Genomic DNA, 22,728 nt, shown 5'->3' on the forward strand with positions numbered 1-22,728 from the left:
TTAATGATCCTACAATCCTTTTGGTGTCATTATAAAATAAAACTTATTACATTTAGCTGTATTTTTTCCCAACAAATAGTTCGAAAATCTATAACTATATTTCACAAAAACACATTACCTCTACGAAGAGTAAATATTATAATATATAATACTAATTACTAATATCATTACGTATTTCATTTTAAACATTTAATCAAATGTGTATTAACAACTAATTGTGATGAAACTTGGAAACAAAAACGTGTTAAAATATAAACGTCTGTTTTTTTATCGTTTGCTTGAAGCTGGTTAGAAATAAAATATCGGAGATCTCTTTAGCATAATTTAAAAAATTGTTAATATGCAAAATGCGAAAACATTGCATACTTAGATACGTGTATATTCGAAATTGAGTAACAGGTTATAATATTTTAATATTACTTGACTTGCCTCGTAATAATTATAATATTTTCAATCATTGCATTCGGGTTTTCTGCTAATAAAATCATACGATAAATATGTACTACGATGCATATATATATTAGCCTATAAGTATGTTTATGATCTGAGTACGTGAGATTTCGTTGATCCTTCTTTATACAATTATTAATCATCATGTATAATACTATTATATACCATGTTCAATTATTATTTGTTTATCTCTGATTTTTGTTACTAGCAAATTATTAATTATTTAATCAAATGTATCTTAAATCATAATTAATAGTAGTTTTATTTTATTAAAGTATTACTGCAGTATAATATATTATTATGGATGTTTATTTTTTAGTATATAAAGTTACTCAGAACTTGTAGGCGTATCTACCCCGAAACTTTCAGTTACCACTTCACCCTTCTAAAAAGTTATTTAGATTTTTAGAAAAAAATCATCACTAACTTTGTATGTGATTTCAGGTGTTCGATAAAAACCCTGTGTAGTGTTTACACATCATTGTTGTTCGAAATAATATATAATTAAACCGGGTTGAAATAAAATATTGATTTCAAGTATTAATTTGTTTTTCGTATAAAAGTTGGAGCAATTCAATTAGAATAAAATATGTGCACTACTAACGCATATATTACGTCACTAAACGTGCAATCTTCCATTGCTCGTATAAAGAGTTGTCTGTAATTTAACCGAAACCGCCTTTTGGCTTAAATAAAAATTTAATATATAGCATCACTTACGTATAATTCAACATGGATAATAATATATTATATAAGTATAAATAATGGTCGATCGATGCGTTTTGGCAAAACGGTGTTTTCGGTGTAATAATAATATAGAATAAGAAGCAGTAGAACCTCGTTGTAGTTTTATGGAAATTATATTCTACAGTATTATACACGGAGCAGTATTTACTGCACCGCCAGGGACGTATATTTCTTACATATAATAAACGTAGTTCTATCTTCTATATACCTACCTGTATGTAATACAACAAAACTTGGTTTTCTGAGATTAAATAGTATTATTGTATAATGGTGGCTATGTAAAGGTAATAAGTATAGGTATATTATATTATGTTTTTTGTCCAATGCATGTGCTAATGCTGAGTCTTCTGCTATAATACTATACCTATATAGTAATATAATCGTGTCAGAATAATGACTATTGATGATAAACTAAACAGTTTCCTTAAAAAAAAAAAAAAAAATATTGTATTGACCCCCAATGTTCTTGTTTAATGCGAAATCGATCATTTTTAGTGAACACAACACACAGGTAGTGAAATGGTAGGTATACTGCACACACGCCTAATAATACACTCGTTGTCATCGCAGTCGTTATCGAATTTACTATAAAATATTATGTATCATTGTGTATACCACGACGACGACGATGACTACCACTACACCCACTACTCTGCAACAGCTTGTATGTGTGTGTGTGTGTGAGAGAGGGAGCGAGATGGTGAGGGATATAACGAGTGAGTAAGAGAGTGAGAGTATAGAACGGTCGATCGTATGCGAGAAAATGCCTCCTATGGGTAGAAAACGGATGTAGGCAGGCCACAGGTATACATTATCTTATAGACATAGGTACGTTTCGGATCCCGTCTGTCATTGTATATTTGTATTGGTTGCAGCAGGTATACATACGACAGGTAGGCCTTTAAGGGCATCAAATTATTATTATTATTATATATTGTTGTCGTAGATGTCGGGCGAATAAAAACGCGTATTATGTGTAAAATCTGGCGTGAAGTAAAATCTCGGGTGCGTGCGTGCGTTAAGCCGCGGGTCTAAACAGAAACGATGACCCCGGCCGCCCACCCGTTTCCGCGACAATAATGTACGTATAAAACTGCACATACGAAAACCAGTGTTTCGTAAACGTTTACATGGCGCTTGTTCGGACAAATATGGCCAAGAAAACATTATAATATAATATTATAACATTATTGTTGCTGTAATGAAATACCTACTAGCGCCGCGTAATATATCCAAAGATTATTTCAAAATTCACTTTTTTTTTGCCAGTCCCGGTTTTATTTTTACCAGTGCGGGTTACCGACTCAAACACGTCTTTTAATTTTACACTACTATTTGACTTACAAAATAAAAACCCTAACAGGCGCCAAGGGATCTATTCATAATCCGTTGAAATTAGATTGCCCACCCACGTCTAATTTACATTGGTGTTGACAGTTATCTAGAGTCTAGATTCTAGACGCTCAAACTTAGCTTTCATCAACTTTTCTATGCTCGAAAAAATACACCAGACATGCATTAGACAGCCAAATAATTGATACTAACTAACAACATTATGTAACAACACTTGCTCCTTAGCATGGACTATTAAAACTGAAAAATGTATTCAATTAATTACCTATATATTTTCTTGGTCAAGGGTAATTCAGCGAAGTAAAGTTCGTTCACTTAAACATGAGGTCAGTCAGCAACTAATGTATGTACATAGTACAAACACCGTATGTGAAAACCAGTGTTTCGTAAACATTTACCTGGCGCCGGCTCGGAAATATAACACAGAAATCACTACAATATAATATTATAACATCATTATTCCTATATAATTTAAGTACCTACCAACGCAGCGTGAGACATCCGAAGACGATTTCGAGAATCATATTTTTTTTGTCCACTACCTTTATGTACACAATATATATAGGGACATCTTGAACTAAAACCAGCTAACATCAGCAATGCATTCGATTATGTTTTGGTTTCTCAATCGAAATTCGGCAATAACGTATATATATATAGTTTAATATTTATTAAGTAATACATATATCGTAGTTTTTCAATAGTTTTAATAATTATCTTATTATTTTTACTCATACTGAGTTAAAATCATGTAATTCTATTACTTAGATTTTTTACGGTAGGTGATTTGAATTTTCAGACGTCAAAAACTGAGCGGGTTCACTATAGCTTGAATGTTGGTTTATTCGAAAACTATTTTAATTATCGCAAATTTTTTGTATGCTAATAATTCAGCACACTTTTATTATCTTTTAACTGGGGTAGATTAATATTGATCAGTATTAAAAGCTTCGAATTAATGCAGTATTATTATATAGAGAACCAAACTAGTGCATACAAAAGAAAGTGTTTCTTATGGAGGGGAGGTCAGCCTTTTTCCACGAATGTTATGAGAAAACATTGGTATTGACTGTATAATAATATGTCATTACTTTTAATTTGTAATTTATATTGATATGATTTATAACCCCCCTCTACAAACACACGCAAAGATAACTTTTTTCGTAAGTGTTAGCTATGCACTAATATGAATCATAACGTATTCATCATAGTATTTGGGTGTAACAATAGTTTAATAAGTGTCAGTGTGTCTTAGTCTAGTCTTAAATCGCCAGTTCAATTAACTCAATCACAACTACCTATAATATATTATACTGCGCGAATGAGTATTGTGCATTTTTTTTTATAAATGGCATTTAATTCACTACAAATATAACTATGTGAATTAATTTTATACGTTTTTTAATAAAATATTATCATTATAGATTTAGAAAATAATTAATTGCTAAAAATACTGAAGCACATGTAATGAGATAATAGGTTTATTAATTATTATTTATCATCACGCTAATTTATAATTAACTACATATTATCATATATGTTTGTGGTTTGTCAGATAAGAAAAATATAATTTTGTTACATTGCAACATTGTATAATTTAATTATCTATTCAATAATAATAACAATATTATAATATTAATTAGATACAACTAAAACCGATTTGAATTAACGTTTTTTTGACGAATTTGCACGAGATCAAAAATAAATAATTTACATTATTATTACTTCATAACCTCGTTATGCGATAAATTACTTTTATCATTAAGAAATCAAAACAGTTTGTTTGTTCGCAATTGCGTATATAAAAGCTGAAATAATATTGAGATAACGAAAACCGTTTATAATTCAAATGGCTTTCACCAGGGTTAGACATCATTTGCGTATTTATGTTGGGTTTCTATGTGTATATAATCCAACGTCATATTAAGACCCATATATTATATTATATTATCATATTAATAATTGTATTATATTGCGCAACTGCCGTGTGCGCTTAACAATAAGCTGAACAATTGTCCATTAATCGCTATGTGTTCGCTATTCATTTCAAAACTTATATGTATCTGTTATGTATGCATATTTTTATTTTAAATAAATCATATCATACAGCAAATTGTCGATAAAAACTTTCTATATGGTTTTACGCCATAGAATGTCGTACAAAAATGTAGAACTTAACAGCGATTATCAGTTGATAGTACCACTTATCTGAAACATATGTCATAAGTTTTAATAACAATTTATAAAATCAATTTACCTCGTTGTTGCTTTTTCAATTTACCGTCTGTCGACATAGTTGTTATAATAATATTATATCAATAGTATACAACAAATTGTAAATTTATTTAATAATAATTAACTTATGGTAACTATGTTGAAACAATTGAATAAAAAAAATAAAATAATGATAACATATAAACAGTAATATTGATATTAATTATATCTGCAGGTTCTTAGAATATAAAATATAGTGGTAATGGATTAAAACATAAATAATTTAAATTAAACATTTAATATAAATTATCATTTTATTTAGCTGATAATCCATAATATTATATAATATTTAAACACACAATAGAAATAATTTAGTAGAAACAACAACCACGGTCGAGCGCCAGCTTTTATTATTAATGGCAATGGTTGGCAACTTGGTCTTGGTGTATACACTAAATAACGCAAAAATGAAAAAAAAATGTTTCACTTTAATTCTTATGATCTATGAAAAACTTTTCCATTGTGTGCACTAAGTCATTAGCGAAGGACTATTATATATTATCTCCGTACAAGTTTTGCTTATTATGCATTTCTGTGCCAAATCGATACCGTAGGTCCATCATTCTTTTCTGGCTCAACAGTTTCGAGTGTACGGGTTTTATGTATCTCCCGCCCCGCTTTCGTTTCACTATTCTTTTGGCGAATACACGGAATGAAGACAAATAGACGCGTAAAAACATTTATTATTTATATCATGTCACAGTATTAAGACACCATTAAAATACCGTTAGCGACTAAAATTTATTTTCAAAACGTAATCTACTTTTGACGTTGATAGTTTTTACGAAAACCCACCCCAAATCATTTGTATATTATTATCGGGGCCCATATAGACTAGACCTAGAAGTATAAAAATTATAAAAATACTTAAAAGTTATAATAATAATAAGTATACTTACATTATTTTATATCTCGTATAAAATACCATTCAATATTATATAGCGTGTACTTGAAATAAGATGCGCTAAGGGATCAGTAAAAATATGTGATAACATGTGAACAAATTTGATTTATGTGTTACAGGCGATTTTTTTTTTACTTCAAACCCTCGAGGGTTAATGCAAACAATGTTTACACAGAATCGTAGTGAGACCAAAATTTATTGAACGCTTTTCTCCACGTACCTTAGTTTAAATTTATTTAGAGAGGGAGAATCAAAATCTTATTAAATAAATAAATAAAATTCAAGATTCAAGAAGCATTTATTTGCACGGTTTCGCTTGACATGACGGCTACGGTATATTATATATTATAAGTGAACATTTGTTTTAAAATTTGCCCGAGCGAAAAAAGTGATCCGATTTTGTGGCCAATGAAAAGTCAGAACCTGTACATATAAAACCATTGCGGCTTGCGTCTCATTAAATTATTTTACAAGAACGTTACAAATAAATAAATACATTTTGATATTTTTTTTATATGTACGTCTTTGCATATAGTTTAAGTCCTTTTACATAATCAACGGTAGCATTTTTAAGACTTGAAGTTTATTCTTGCACTGAAAAAAATATCAAATGTACTGAAGAATGTACTACGATATTAAGACGAATAAGCAATTTATTTAAACGATGTACACGTGTTTGTATATTATAAGATATTATTAAAGTATAATAATTTGACGTGTGTTCTTATTTGTTATTGAAAAACATGAAAGCATTATACACTTGTTAGTTATCTTATAACAGAGTAAAACATGAATACCTATATGGCTATAATATGTGTTAGTACAATTATTTTTAATACTTTCAGAATATTATAATATTATAATTTATAATGATGTTATGTATACGCGTACATTTATTATATTTTTTGTGTTAAAAGAAACATTATAGTCGTTATTGTGTAATAGTTTTGTAAAGTAAAAATTAATACATTTTTAACAACGTTTTTACCATGTAAGAATGATAAATATTTGTGAACGTCTAAAGCAAAAAAAAAACCGTTAGTCTGTACTTAATAATAAACAGATTGACTAAACTAAAGGTTATTTTTTTCAAGCGAAATATTTATATAATAACAAAGTTAATCAAAAGACTTTGTGGAAGGGGGTTAAACATTTTTGAAAAAAATTATACTAATATACAGCACATACTCTATAGTCTATACAAAAATGTTCTTAAATTATATACACATGAGTTAGAAAAAAAAAAGTTTTATTAATTCATATATCATGTACGCTGTTCTTTGTAAATTCTCTACACATATCGAACCGTGTTTCGCACTTGTGATGTATGTATTATTAATGTTTGTAAACTAGTGAATTTTTTATTTCAAATTGTGGAGTTATTAATGAAACACGAATAGTTTTATATAGTATTATGGTGGGTAAAGCGTTTATAGAATTGTACAAACGTACAATTCTATTTTATGTCGAACACAAAATAATCTTAATTCAAAGTCAACATAAACTGTTTTTATTTTTAGTGTGTTTTCATAGTGTACGGAAACGTCCAAGAGTCATATAATATCTATTCGAGCGTAATCGTAACATATCAAAAACTATGTACCTATTGTGTATTAAAAATTTTAAAACAATAAAAAAAATTACAGTGTGCACACCATGATTGGTCAATCACACGTCATATTAAATTGATAATAATTGCATTATATTATCATTATTATGTTTAATCGTTCGTTGTCGTCATTCCATAAGACTTACTGCAGTTCGTAATTTTTTGCGGAATTCTTAATTCAAAATTCCAAACGAAAACTTGCGTCCATCGATCGTTGTAACATTAGCCCCCAAACGATGTACTGTATTTTCCGCAGTCGTATAATAATGTTTTACTGTTATTTTATTATACAAATGATTCTGTATTTAAGTTGTTCAGCCCAAGTCGTAGCCAAAAGGTCGCATTTTTATACGACAACATAATATTCGCCGAACTATATGCGTGGTTAGCGCGTTGCAGCATTATACAATAATAATAATATGCTGTATTATATTTTATTTCTTGGGCCAAATATCTTGAGAGAGGAAAAAAATGTCGAGTCGTTCGCCGAATGTCAGCACCGCCGAGTTTTAAATCAAGACTTTTAAGTTTTATATACGTATATTACAGTGAGCTAAATACCTATTGTTGCGGTGGTTCTCTAAAACAACATTATTCGAACAGTATACATACTGTGGATAGTAAATTATCGGTGTACTCGAGATATATTGTTATAAGCAAAGATTTTTTCCTCGAAAATTCGACCTTTATATCATCGTCCAAAGGTTATAAATAGTAACCTACTAACATCTATCCACTATCTATTAACAGATTTTTTCCAGTAATAAATAATAACAGGATACTTCGTCATAATAATATATATTTACGGCATACGCGTATTTAGGTACCTAACGATCCTAATGGATAAAAATCTAAGTCATTATATTCATACAAATCGAAGTGTATGTAATTGTATTATATTATGTTCATTGATGTAAAATGTACGTATTATTGCGTAAACGTGAATTACATGATACTGATACATATCTGTTCAATGCTGGGCAAGTTAATGATATCTGTTAATTAATTTGATAGACAAAATTTAAAAAATAACAGTTCTGGCAAATTACAACAAAAAATAAAAATTTAACTTCCTATTAGGTTACGTTACCTAACCATCAACCATCGTTTTATTATGTTTATTGTTTTATATCACTTATAAATAATTAATACAACTAGGATTTGATTGAAAATAATGTATTATATATTAAAAAAAAAAAATTAATTAAGTGAAAAGTTAGTTCAAAAAATAAAGTACAAAAAGTTAATTTTTAAACTTATCTCTGTTTTTTTAACTCGTCTATACCCAGTTTTACATATTAAAAGACATTTTTCGATTAAAATGAATCCTCGGAAGCACTAAAAACGATCAGCGATGGTATAATAACAATAAAATTAAATAATATGCAACGTATTGCATCGAAAACATAACATAACAAACAATTATTAATTATTCCTGTTAAATAACGAAACGTACGATAATAGATTGATAAAACATAAATCACGCATTTTTGTATCAAAACATAAAAAGAAACTTAAAATATTTTTTTAAAAATAAAGCAAGCTAACGGTTTTAACCGAACGTTTCAGAACAAGTTGAGCGATATTTACGATCGTAATCAGTGACAGAACACTTGAACAATTGGCACACGTGACGGGTGAAATATATTATTTTATGACGTCATATGCGGTTTAAACATCAGCGAAAATATGATAGTAAAATAATTATAACAATTAATGTTAATAATATATTACATATTCGCTCAAAAACGATGTGCACATCGTGTTTCAGGCCGTCAAAAAGAAGGGCCACTCACCCAAATTAATTGTGTTCCGTTAGAAACGTTAATTTATTTGCGCCCGGTTCAGCAGTTACGTTTATATTATACTAATGTATAAAGTATTGTACATTTTTCGTATTCAAGTGGCATTTGAATAATTTTTAGCAAAGTTAAATTTTGTTTGACTTTTAAAAAAAAAGAAAAACATATTTTGTGAAAGTTCAAAGGAATTGACATAGTTATAAAAAATATACTTTTATTTTTGAATCTTAATTATTCTAAACTATACTATATATTTATATATATCGAGTGCGACATGATTACTTTTTTCTAGAGTTATTTGAGTAGTATTTATCCTATTTGTGATTTTTTTTTACGTCATTGATTTGAATTCTGTTTTTACCCATATTCATTTTATATGAATTGGAAAAATATAACATTTATACAATATCTGCCAGAGTGTCCCGCGTATAGCTGTTATAACTTAGACATATATAATACATATATCTAATGTTGTATATAGTATACACACTTCGGTAAGTGTAAACTATGAAATTTATACACCGATTACGGTCTGGGATATGGGTAACAATAAAATCGGTACGAGACCAGTACCATCTAAAACTGAGTTATACCGTTTTTCTCTACCGTTCATTTTTCCTCAAAATAAATAAGAAAAAAAATTATATTATCCATTTTCCTCTAAATATATATTTTTTGTATTATGTTTAATAAATGACTCTTAAATTATTTGATTTGTATTCTAAAACTATATCGCGCTCCTATATAATTATATATATAAATTTAAAAGGTGACAATGAAATCATTGTACATTGTTTGTACGTTATTTTTTATTATTAATTTAGCATCATTTTAGTTTATTGTAAAAATGTATATTTTACAGTACCTAATTAAAATAGTTTAAAATACAATCTTTTTCAATTTTCATTTATTTCATATCCAATGTTTATATAATATACAAAATTATAAATATCTACTTACTCAAATTAATATGTGGATTATGGGTGAAAATTATTATTTTAATAACGAAGGAAAATTGATAGAAAATGGTCTAGATTCATTTTAGAAAAATACCTACGGTCATAAATTGACGTATGTAATTATCTTTGAAAATATATATTATATATATACATAAGGCACGCTACGTGGTGAAAACCGTTTATAACAACCGCAATAGTTACAATGCCTTCAATTTTGTCGGTTAGATAGATAATAACTAATAATTATAAAGGTACAATGTTAAAATTAACACGCGATATCAGCAGAGACGCAGAATTCTCCTTAATGCAAAATTTTTAAATGTTTAAGTACGGAAATCGATACGTGCTCGTGTAAGAAACAAATTTTAAATCGGTATCTGGTATTTTTTCTAATATAGGGTCACAGGAACGGATTTCTTCATCACAATAATATAATATGCAATACCGAAAACGATAATTCAGCTGAAGACGACAATAGTATACAATGTATATTCTTGATGTACATGTACAATATAAATAGTAGGTACGCTCTGTCTTTATAAGCCTTTTGAAGAATTATTATATTATATAATATTGCATTGCTGTATACGATATTATATTATTTACTATTGATATTCAGATGTTGTATACCAATTAAGTACCTAACTACTTATTTTTTTTTTTTTAATTTTCATTTCATCATCATTGTCATTTGTACGTTTGTGGATTATATAATAATACATATCTTATGTATTGCGTGGTTTTCGTTTTATCTGCGGATAGCGTTTGCCGTGTCTTCAATATGTTCATTGTGTATATAGTTATATGTTTAAAATAGGTAAGTACGTAAATAATTTACTGACGAAATAATGAACAATATGAAACTAGAAGATAAAACAACTATTGGTTTTACTAAAAACGTTGATCTATAATGAATATATTATAAATATAAATATTATATATTGTTAAGCCAAATATATATTTCAACGACCATGCTCAATGTTTTCCGATTTAAGAAGGTAGAATTAACAACTAACGGCAGACAGTTTTCAGGGCACGTTTCTGGTTAGCGGTATTATGAGAGTATCTTCTACTCGTCAATGTTAATTGTTTTTTAACAACCACAATAATAAACAATTGTCTAATTGTCGTCTATAGTTAATGGGTGTGCTACTACTACTTCGTAAATATTATTATTACGTGTTTTATGAAAAATACAACGTCTAGACGATATCATTAAATGTATCGTCTGAGAAAAATGCACCCATTGTCGTTACATAAAATATAATGACTGGTTTTAACGTCATCGATAATTACTGATCAATGGCCGGTGTCTGTGGCGGTAACAAATTATAATTTCAAACATCCAAACACTGCGAGTATTATAATTTTATACACTCGTGTATAAACCATGACTGTCCGCAAGTCGAGAAACGCCTGTTTGAATACGTTCGCATGCGGGACTGTAAATTCAAATTTGTGTGGCGTTGCGTGCGTGTTTTTTTATTTAGTACAACCAATTCGCATGTCCGATTTTATTTTATACAATATTGAATTTTTTTTTTTTGTATTTTTCTTACTACTTTTTCAGGTGTCAGCTAACAAAGTTTAATAAAAATCGTGTAAATCATTAATATATTATGTGCTAATTTTTTTTTCTAATAGATTTTTTCTCCATTCGTTCTTGTCGTGTTCGTTTTTAATATATGATTTCATCAAGGCATATTATGTCATATGATTAAGCAATTAAAATAAAAGCTGATGTTATGTCGGTGATCACATATCATTGATGCCGCACGCAACTCGGACGCTCCAAAATTAAATCCCGCATGTTGCAGTTCGGTTTCTATGATTTTTAATCTCTATCCGACGCACGCGATTTGAATGCGCCGCAGCATTCGGATATCATCTGTCACTGTGCCCCCCCCCCTACAGTAAGGATGAAGGTATAGGATTAATAACGACGGTATTGTCGATGGTGACCTTTAGGTGCATGATTTTAATTTTAATTCGCGTGCGTTTGAATTTTTAAAAATGTTGTCAAGCCACCTCCACAACACGCAAAGGGGCTTGGTTCTGCTGGTACGGCAGTCATTTATATGGCGCATATAATGTGGTGAGAAAAAAAAACGGAAAAGTCCATCAAGTCGTAATTTCAACTCCATTCGCAGTTCGCACTACCCGTCATCCCGTGCTAAACCAACCATTTACCCTGCACCCCTTACCAGCCGTGAACCGTTCACGACCGGTCAACCGAACAATCGCCGGATCGACTCCATCATAACCACCCCGTCTCTCCATAACGCCGGGCATTGCCGCCGTCACGAGCTAATGGCTTATGGCGGGTCGCCGCCGCCGCCGCCGCCACCGCAGCCTCGACACGGCATCAGCCGGCGCGACACACTGATATGTATGTTGACCTAGAATCGTGCGGCGGCGGCAGCGGGTTTTCGTGTGTATACAAAAGAAGAGGAGAGTAATATCGGAATCGATTTTGCAGTCGCCGCGGCGGCACCAGATCCCCGCCGCCGACGCCTCGCCTGCCCGGCGCCTGTGCGCGCGGTCGCCCTAGATTTGATTGCCGATTACGCTCGCGGTTCGCTGTGGCCGCGTTTGGCCCTACGCAATATTTAATGCGATTTGGACGCGATCCTCCGGGAAAACAGACGGAGCATAACCACTGCCGCAGTGCCCATCACTATCCTCTTTGTATATAATTAAAATTAAAATATGTGATATTATTATGTATTCCACGCCGCCGGTAATCGATAGTAAAGAAAATAATAAGATTTTTAGTAGTTTCGTGTTTTACGCCGTTTTTTTTTTTTTATAGGTTTCCATCTGTAGAATTCGTGGGTGATGAGACAGTTTGGGAGGCTTATAGCTCACCCACTTATAACTCTTTCTACCTCCCTTAAAAAACAAATAAGAAATAATTGTAACATTATTTTATTTATAAATGAATGAACGTTTGAATGTTTAATAGTTTCAATAAAAAATTAATATTATTAATAATTCAAAAACCTCCAAAATTTTAATTTTAAGATTAGTTTTTATGGTAAATTTTAAAGCATGTATTGAGACTACGAAAATTAGAACGCTTGGAGAATGAGATCGCACTCACTCATATTGTTGACACCGTTGACGGTATTTATATACGTTTGTTTAGCGAATCAAATTGTTGTTCTCTCCTTTTTGAGTGTCAAGGGTGAAATAAATCCACGTTTGGAAATAAATTCGTGTCCGATAATATCTTAACCTTTTTCTATACAATTTTATTTTAAGACAAGTTATACACCAACTTTTATACAATATATGGGTAGAAGTACCTTCATAGTTCGTTGTGCTTTAAGTTCTTATATTAATTTTCTATATTACTTACTTTTTAGTTTCTCTATATATTTTTCTTAACGGTGGAAATGAGTTTTTTTGATTACTTAGAACTCGGTGTAAGCTAGAACGAAGAAATAAAGGTTAACTCTATAGCGGGTGGATTGTTTTCATTACTCATAAGAAGGTTACCTGAACAAAAAATGTCATTGATCGATTTGTGAATGAAAAAGTAAATAGGTAGATGGGAAAACAAAACATTATTTAATGTAGAATGACTTGTTATTTATCACTATATTATTTTATTTTATAACGTGCAATGAGAATATGAATTAATGTTAAAAATAATTTACAATTTGTATTTACTTACTATACAATTATAATACATATTATAATTTATAGTATAATACAGAAAACAATGATTCATAAAATCTATGTATATTTATGATATAGGTCTATAATTTTGCTCATTAATAATCGCACCACCCTATGGCTTATTCCTCGAAGAAATCCTGGATCCACGCTTGACCTAAGTCATTTATAAATAAAACACTTTTACGCGTCGTCGAAAAGTGTTTGTTTGTGTGTTACTAATAATACACATCTGCTAACGATTTCTTTTTAATTATTTAAATTTATAACTTATTTAGATAATAATTATAATCTTTGAAATCGCACTGCGGAGATTTACTTACCTGTGAATAATAAAAAAATATTATTGTTAACCAACACATAAATAAGTGTACTATTTAATGTTGCCAAGTTCAAAGGGCGGGGCAAAACAAATTGTGTTATCGAAGCACCTATATCTAATCCCAAATTTTTGCAGCAACTGTTGTGGAATGTATATATTACATTATAGTCGTGTGCGCACTTGCTAACGAACCAGCTTGAATTGATTTTACTTCCGACTCTTGTGCTGGAAATGGAACGTTTACACTGTACACATAGACACACAGCTGGTGTAATAATAATAATAATAATGCTCAGACATTAATCAAGATAAAAAAAAAAATACAAATAAAAAAATGTATTTTCCTGATTACGGTCATTACACACGCAGGCCATAACGATATTATTAACAAAAAAAAAAAAAAAACACGTAAAATCCCCGAACAAAACAAACTTACAGTCATTGCGTTTTGTTAAATGTTAAGTATATATTAATGGAGTTATTACGAAAATGTAATTTTGGACTCGACGCGAGCAACATATTACTAAAATAATTAATAATTATTATTTTAAAGATAATAACAACGTTTAGGTATACATGATGCATTTAATTGCTTAACACGAACGTAATATTAATATGGAACTATAAAGTATGTTTTATATTATGTACCTAAATAATAGAATATTGTCATTATAATTTTTCCAGATATAAAATAAATGTCAGTATCATTCATATCACAAAACAATGATGATTTATAGTCAAAATAATACTATAGGTATACATTAGTATTTTATATGTTTTATCGACATTTTTTTTTATTATGATGGAACACGTTTTCTTAGTATGATAAATATTCATGAAAATGTATACTAATATACACAAATATATTATTATTGAATTATTATTATTCGTTGGCCGTTATATTATATTTTAATAGAAATAAATTATAACCAAAGACAAAGTTAAAGTTAATGTTTATATACATACTTGTTTTTTCGAATCGCGTCGATCATTATTTTTACTCTCGGCATTATTATTAAAAATAATAATAATATCGATGTCTGGACTTTGTTCTATTGATTTGAAAATCGAAAAGTGTAACACGCGTGTCTATTGTGGTGCATTCAATTGGGAAAATACCTCTCGCAGTGTATATATTATAAGAGAAACTTGTACGGAACAGAAAGTGTGTGTTTAATGTTCTGACTAAACATTTGAAAGGAAACGAGTTGAAAAGCGTTTATTATTATTAAAATAAGGTCAACATTGCGACCGAACCGAAAATGACGGGTTTACAAGTACCCACCTATGCATATGTGTGCAGTACGTGCCGTTTAACAATATGATTCCACCGGCTTCCGAAATCGGTGTATCGTATTTCGTATATTACAATAACCGTGTGAAGGACTACTTCCTCGTGAATTTATAACGAGTTTATTTTAATACGGCGACAGTTATCGTTTTAAAAAAAAAAATTGTTACAATCGCGGTGTATGAAGATGGAAACAATTCTTCGAATCCGTATACTTGTATAATCCTTTATGAGATAAATAATATTATATAATAACACAGCCGGAGCGTGTGAAAAAAATTATTACTTCCGTCTGAAAACAACATAAAGATTTCGAGAAAAATAAGAAAAAAATGGTTCTGTAAATGCTGTTGTGTGTATACCTACCTATCCATCTACCTCCTTTGCCTTCATGCCTAACGCCTACATCAGCCTATCTTTACTATAAAAGGCATTTCTGATTTACACGGGACGGTGACGACGTGTCCTTCGTTATTTTTTTTCTCTGTCGTGTCGTTTGTGCCATTGTTAGCGTTTTATGGCGCTAAAGGCCCGTCGCATGTACCTTTTCGGTGGAAAATAAGAATGTTTGTAAAAAAAAAAAAAAATTAACCTCGATTTCCTCTGAATACACAAACATTCCAATACAACGCACAACCCTCGGGGTGCGGGTTCCTATTGAGAGAGAAAAAAAAATCTGTCTTTTGTATACGGAAGACATTAAGATTTATATGCGTGCGGCTCACTCACAATTGTCGCCAAGTTATTATTATTTTCTTTTTGCCCCTAAAGGGACCGATAATAACGCATACACGGGTGTCCTCTCTATCATCCCCTGCGCGGCGATGGCGCACACACATACTACAAACACTGCAAAGGATGCGCTACAACACACGCACACACACATACGCGCACGCAGGCAAACCGTAAAATCCGTGGACATAATAATTCATCTCAACTGTGGGGCGGGTGTCGGGTTTCTCGGCAACGCTCACTCGTGCCCGAAATTTCGGTACCGATTGTTTTTTTTCTCTCTCCTTTTCTCGTTTGAAAATTAAAAGCCGCACATAATATATTGTGTACGTTATTATATATTGTGCTGTTGTATATAACGACCCATGAAAGACCGAAACGTATATTATATTATGTACACGAATAATATTATATTGATCTATCGCATTTTCGCGGTAACTTTACTTCAACATTATAATATGTACAATAAGACGGGACGGATTAAAAGATAAACGTTAATATAACAATATGATATAATGTATAAATTATTATTTGCAGGGTGCGCGCATTTGTATTTATATTATACTCTCAGCTGGGCAATGAGTCGTTACGGTAGTTTAATCCATTTCTACTTAGGGCTATGTATATACCTACAAAATGTTTCGAAATATCGTACTGCTGCAGAAGTGGTGTGATGATACCGCGTATATGACTGCTGTTGCAGCATTATAACGCATATGACATTAAACATTAAAACTTAAAAGGACGACACTGCTGCACGCCCTGTCAGCAAACATGCGTGTACAATTTATTTTTTGTCTCAAGCATTTGACGTTTTGGTATTCTTGTCCGCACGCCCTTGTCAATACGGCAATGTCGTCAGTACACTATTTAAGTATTCATGCGAGCCGATTTAAATACATATTTGGTATCAGTGTATATTTATATGTACAAATAATATTCTCGAGCATATTGAATATTAATGTCCAACGGAGACGTGATAACGACTGTATAGCTTGTCTTTTATTCTGGTGTCATGCACACTGCTATAATACATTGAACAATGGCTTATAATATTTTTATAGCCTTATTAATTTTTTATTTTTATTTTTTGCATCTCGCCTTGTAAATTTTAATTGGGACGTTCGTCGCGATCGAACGGAAACACAAACTATAAATCGTAACTCACCGTTCGCATATAATAATGCTGTACTGAAAAATTGATATAGGAAATTGTCCGAGATGCAAAAACGATTTGTATCGTTGGCGAGTGGCGCGACACTTGATAAATCACGGTAAAACATAAAAACAACTAATGATAGCGTATATTATATAAGTAGAGGTACCCACGTAATATGTCAAGTGGAAAACTATATGTAACCATTATATGTAGGTACATTGTAATAAAAAATAACTAAAAATATTTAAAAATTCTAAAAAAAATAAATATGTACGAGTTATACCTTAATGTATACCTATTCATATTCGTTCATCGGAAGTTACAACTATTAATACTTATGCAAATCTTGGATAAATAAAATTGAAAAAACAATTGTTTATATATTATGAAAATAATTTTTTTTTTTAATACTATAAGCGTATTTTGCATATTTTTATGTATAAAAATAGTATAGTATTCGCCTACATACTTCCCAAATATAAAGGATCTGTTAACTTTAATAGATTGTTATATCAATAATCAATATATGTATATAATACTAAACACCTGTACAAAATATTAATGACAATATTTGTTAATGACTAGAGTTATAAATTATAATTTGATACAACTATCGTAAAGTGAATTGAGAATCTATCCATATAAACGAGTACACTACCACATTTGAAATTCCGGCGAGTAGTTAATTTGATTTATATTTTGGTTGGTTCATATGAAAATAAATTCGAATGACAGTATAATGTTACCAATGTTATTTCAAGGAATCGCTCGTCAGTTCATTAAATTAAAGCGTGTTAAGTAAATATTACTATTAGTTTTGTACAGTTCCAGTTCACCTTTGGCTTGCAGCCCAATTACTTAATTCGTTCTGTGTTTTTGTAGGGATTTAGATTGATATTTATGTCAGAAAGCAATGGGTCAGAGGGATCTTTAACTTAAACACGATTTTAGAAAATTAATTATTTTAATGGGATTTTATCCAAGAACTTAAAATAAAACAGAACAGCTACAGATAACGTTACAGTCTTGTAGTATTAATTTGTTGTTAAGTATTTTTGATACAGTTTTATCCGTTGATTAAATTAATTCAATTTTAATGAATTGATCCATTGATCCATTGATCCATTAGTATCTTATGGTTACAAAATGTATCGTACATTATACATTTATATATATACATTGCATATAGGTAAGAGTGTATAGGATTAGACTTTAGAACTAGCATAATACTTAGGTAATACAATTATAATGTTGCATAATATTTGCTGCTTATACATTTAAATATTTTATTAATTAAGTTGTTCAGGTGGTTCCTATATTATAAATTGCTAAAATATTTTGGAAATCTTCGACGACCAGTGGTATCCTTTAGTTAAATTTGGAACGCTGCGGTCAATTGAGGTTAAAATAAAATGTATAAATATAAAAACAACAACAATAATATACAAACTGCAGCTGCTGTCCCCAGCATCCAAAGATACCGTAGCGAGGCTTTTAAAATTGTGTTTTGGCGACCGTCCACGGCGGTGTATATAGTTTACTATATAATAGTAATAACAACGATATAGTTCGGACATGTTGATTACAATGAATTATTATTGCCGACAACGGGATCCTCGCCGTGACAGGAAGGTTCTGACAGAAAAATACACACTCGCACAATACATATACATATAGTATATACCGTATATTATATTTATGTACATACGACGTTTTATTACCGATTTCTTTGGATATATATGCCGTTCGATGAATACGTCTTATTCTGAAAGTAATTTATCGTTTTCTCATGTTTGCAGGAGACAATCTGAAAGTGTGTCAGTCGAAGAAGAGCTGTTGCAACGCCGCCACCGAGGCTCGGTTGATAGACATGGTGGACAGCGAATACAAGAGACACCTGGCCGCGCAGGCGGGCTACGTTTATGACCTGCTCAATTCCACCGCCCATCACTTACAAGGTAAACAGAAAACAAAATAAAATAAGAAAAATAAGAGAGAAAAAATACACACAAAATGTGCTCCGGGGACGACACGCGCCCCCGCTGGTGTGTTATTTATATATATAATATGATGTTATGGCTTATGTATATGAGGAGGCGGCTGGTCGTAAAAAAAAAAATCCTAAGGGATATCTTTTACTATTATCACTATTATTATTTTATATAATAATAATATTACGACTATATTATATTATGAGCGAAAAAAAAAGTCACCGGAATCGCTATATAAAATTGCGCATGAATGAATTTATTAAACGATTATTTCGATTCGTGGCGAGGGGTCGGATTTCGAGGTATTTTTTTGCGTTTATGAAACTATACAATGTGTAAATACACAGTACTCCGATGAGACCGACAACAGTTTATTTTTATATAACCGACAATTTGCGTCCACTACATTATAATCAATTTATGTATGTTCATTATTTTTTCGGTAATAAATCAACATTTGCACCCGATAGAATCGAATAGGTATGCTATAAAAGTATGACTCCGTGTCACGGTGTGGTAGATCAGATACCCAGGATGTGTACTGTGTAATTGTAGTTAAGTTTTATTATTGCAGTTATTATTATAATTTAAAAATGTTCGGTTAATTCAAATTTAGCAGTATTGGTATTCAGTTTTACTTAAATTCCCGATAAATATATCTACTTATATAATAAAGAAATTTTGTGTTACTTTTTTTTATAGTTTAACGCATGGTTGCACTTATACAACGTGTGCACGTTAGTAAATATACGATATCTTATACTAGACAAACCTTCACTTGGTTAGAAGGATAAACGCAAAAAGCTGAACAGCAAACTTCATATTTTCCTTAAATTGTATTTTATATAAAACTCTTTTACTGTATGCGTAGATGTCTTTAACCTTAAATTGTTGTCTAATTTTCTGGCAGTATAATGTCGTAACGATTTGAATATGCAATAAACAGTTTTATTAATATGTTATAAAATATGGTGATATACATCAGTACAGTGGACTGTATGAAAATTAGTATATATTACCAATTCAAAAATCATTCACTTTCGATTAATTACCGAAATTCTTTGTAGAGTCTTTCTAAACAAATCTCTAAAGTCTGACCGCAAAATCTATACAATCAATAAAACTGCTATATCCACTCTTTTTTTTACGAATGCTTCCTCGCATAACTTCAACCCAATTTCAACTAGCTCATCAATAATTTAACTTCAAATACAATCACCAATATTCCGCTCAAACGTCTTAAACCGAACTGGTGCCGTGACCTGAAACATTTGAACAAATTAAAACCCTCAGACTTCTCAATAACTGTGTAGCTTACTTTCATGTGTTTCATTTCCATGTAAAACATATAAGTAACTAAAGTATAACAATAAAAGTAACTAAAAATTGTTTCGTTAATTAAATTTTTTTAACTTAATTTTTGTATTATATAAGTTGGAAAAATATTATTTCTTTGACATAGAATGTAAAACAAATATGATTATATTATATATTATATTGTAAGTCTTTCACTTCGTGTACTCATACAAGTATAATGAAATAAAAAAGTTATACATTTTACTACACTTCCTACAGTTTCAATTACAATTTATAAAAAAAGATTAATTTTTAGAATCGTCCTTTATAAATTTATATTAAATAACAATAACCTAATTATAATAGACGAGTATTTCATCAGATTTTCTAATATACACTAAAAGCTGTGGTATTATCGTTCCTTCACTTTGAAACTTTTTTTCGACCCATTATTAGATACGACGTTTTACTCTGAACAAATAGCTTTTATGTCAGCAACTTTTAAATTATTAGACATAACAATATTATATGTGGTGTATTACAAACTATATTATTTTTACTACTGTGATGTGAATAAATATTTTAAATTACTGAAAAATATTTGGACTCCCGATTATAATTATTAATTATACATATATATTTATTCATTATATAATATAAAAGTACGAATACCTAAAAGTAGGGAAACCTAAGATAAATCGATAAAGCCAAGAATCTGCCAACTATTGCCGGTAAATGCCAGAATCTCGGACTTTAACCAATTTATCTTGACTAATTTTAAGATATACAAATTATTTTAGTCAAACTATTATACAAATGTTAGTTATACCTTTTACAAACAAAATATGGTAAATGTTAGAACAAACGATTTATCATGGTAGAAGTCCAAAATATAAAAAAAATATCTCTAAATCGAGTAAAATGAAATTTAAATTAGTTATTGAAACTTGTTCTACATAATATTTAACATTTTAATTTAATTTTATTAATAATTGTATATGTTGTATTATCGATGATTAATAAACATAATATAACTGTTTTTTTTTTTAACAAATTATGTATTTTTGAATTTTGTTTTATGCAATTATCGACGCCATGGTTAGTGAAACATGCACTAATAAATAACAACGGACATTGTAATAATTTCTCATTTTAATTTTATATCTAGATTAGATTTTGTTATAAATTTATAATATTTTACATAAAATAATTGATTAATCATAATTTTTTAAAAAAAAGTTATAAAATGTATAGTATTTTCTTCTACTACGACGATATAATATTTAAGCAAATCTATAATAATCGTATTTCATCATTATTCATTAATATTTATTTAAAAACCAATAGGTATCCATATTTTATCTATATGTATAAATATTAAATAGTGTAATACCAAAAATTCTTGATCATCTATATCCGATCCTAACAATCCGTAATAACGATTCCGTCTTTTATATAAGTAACAATTTATTATATATAATACAACGTTATCGAAGAGTAATAAAACGGTATTTAATCGCACCTATAAACGGTGAACATGCAGTAATATTGTTTTGGCGTGTGAACCGCCCTCGGCCGAAACGTCTCGCACCGTATACCGTTCGTGTATTGTACACACAATATATCTTATATACATACGCACTATGGTGTTATGAAATGACAGAGTATATAAAATAGTTTATCCAATAACGAAACGAATATAAAAAATAATTTAATAATCACCTATACCACGCGGCGATAACCATCTCGGCCTGTAGCAGGAGCAGCGGCTTGCAAGGGGTTGCGCGCGTACATTGCGTTATAGAGGTTGTCGATCGTCCATTTTTTCACGTCTTTTCAAAAACGCTTATATATATATTATGTTGTATATAAATGGATCGAAGCCGAAATTATTAGCCGGCTACAAATAATTATGGCACACGATGGGGGTGTCCTTTTTTTTCTTTTGCGTTACATTATACATTGTATGTTTTCAATATATACACATAATATAAACCACGAAATATCTGTTAAGTGTGTACGTTTTGCCTTTCGAACGGTCCGGGAATTTAATAATTATAATAATATAATATTACGAAATCCTATATAAAATATATGGATGTACTAAGTATTGTTTATTACATATTATACTATACGACTACACCATAAGCCCAATTCT

The 22,728-nt window shown here is 30.1% G+C and overlaps 1 protein-coding gene across 1 annotated transcript in view; it reads left to right on the top strand.

The window, feature by feature from the left end:
* LOC113560832 (division abnormally delayed protein-like) overlaps nucleotides 1-22,728 on the top strand; it is a 77,425-nt gene that overhangs the window by 22,124 nt on the left and 32,573 nt on the right. The window contains exon 2 of the mRNA XM_026966929.1: nucleotides 19,083-19,241. Within this exon, the coding sequence (XP_026822730.1) occupies nucleotides 19,083-19,241 (159 nt within the window). The remainder of the gene's footprint in view (nucleotides 1-19,082; nucleotides 19,242-22,728) is intronic.

This window comes from Rhopalosiphum maidis, chromosome 1 (assembly GCF_003676215.2).
Source record: "Rhopalosiphum maidis isolate BTI-1 chromosome 1, ASM367621v3, whole genome shotgun sequence".
NCBI lineage: Eukaryota > Metazoa > Arthropoda > Insecta > Hemiptera > Aphididae > Rhopalosiphum > Rhopalosiphum maidis.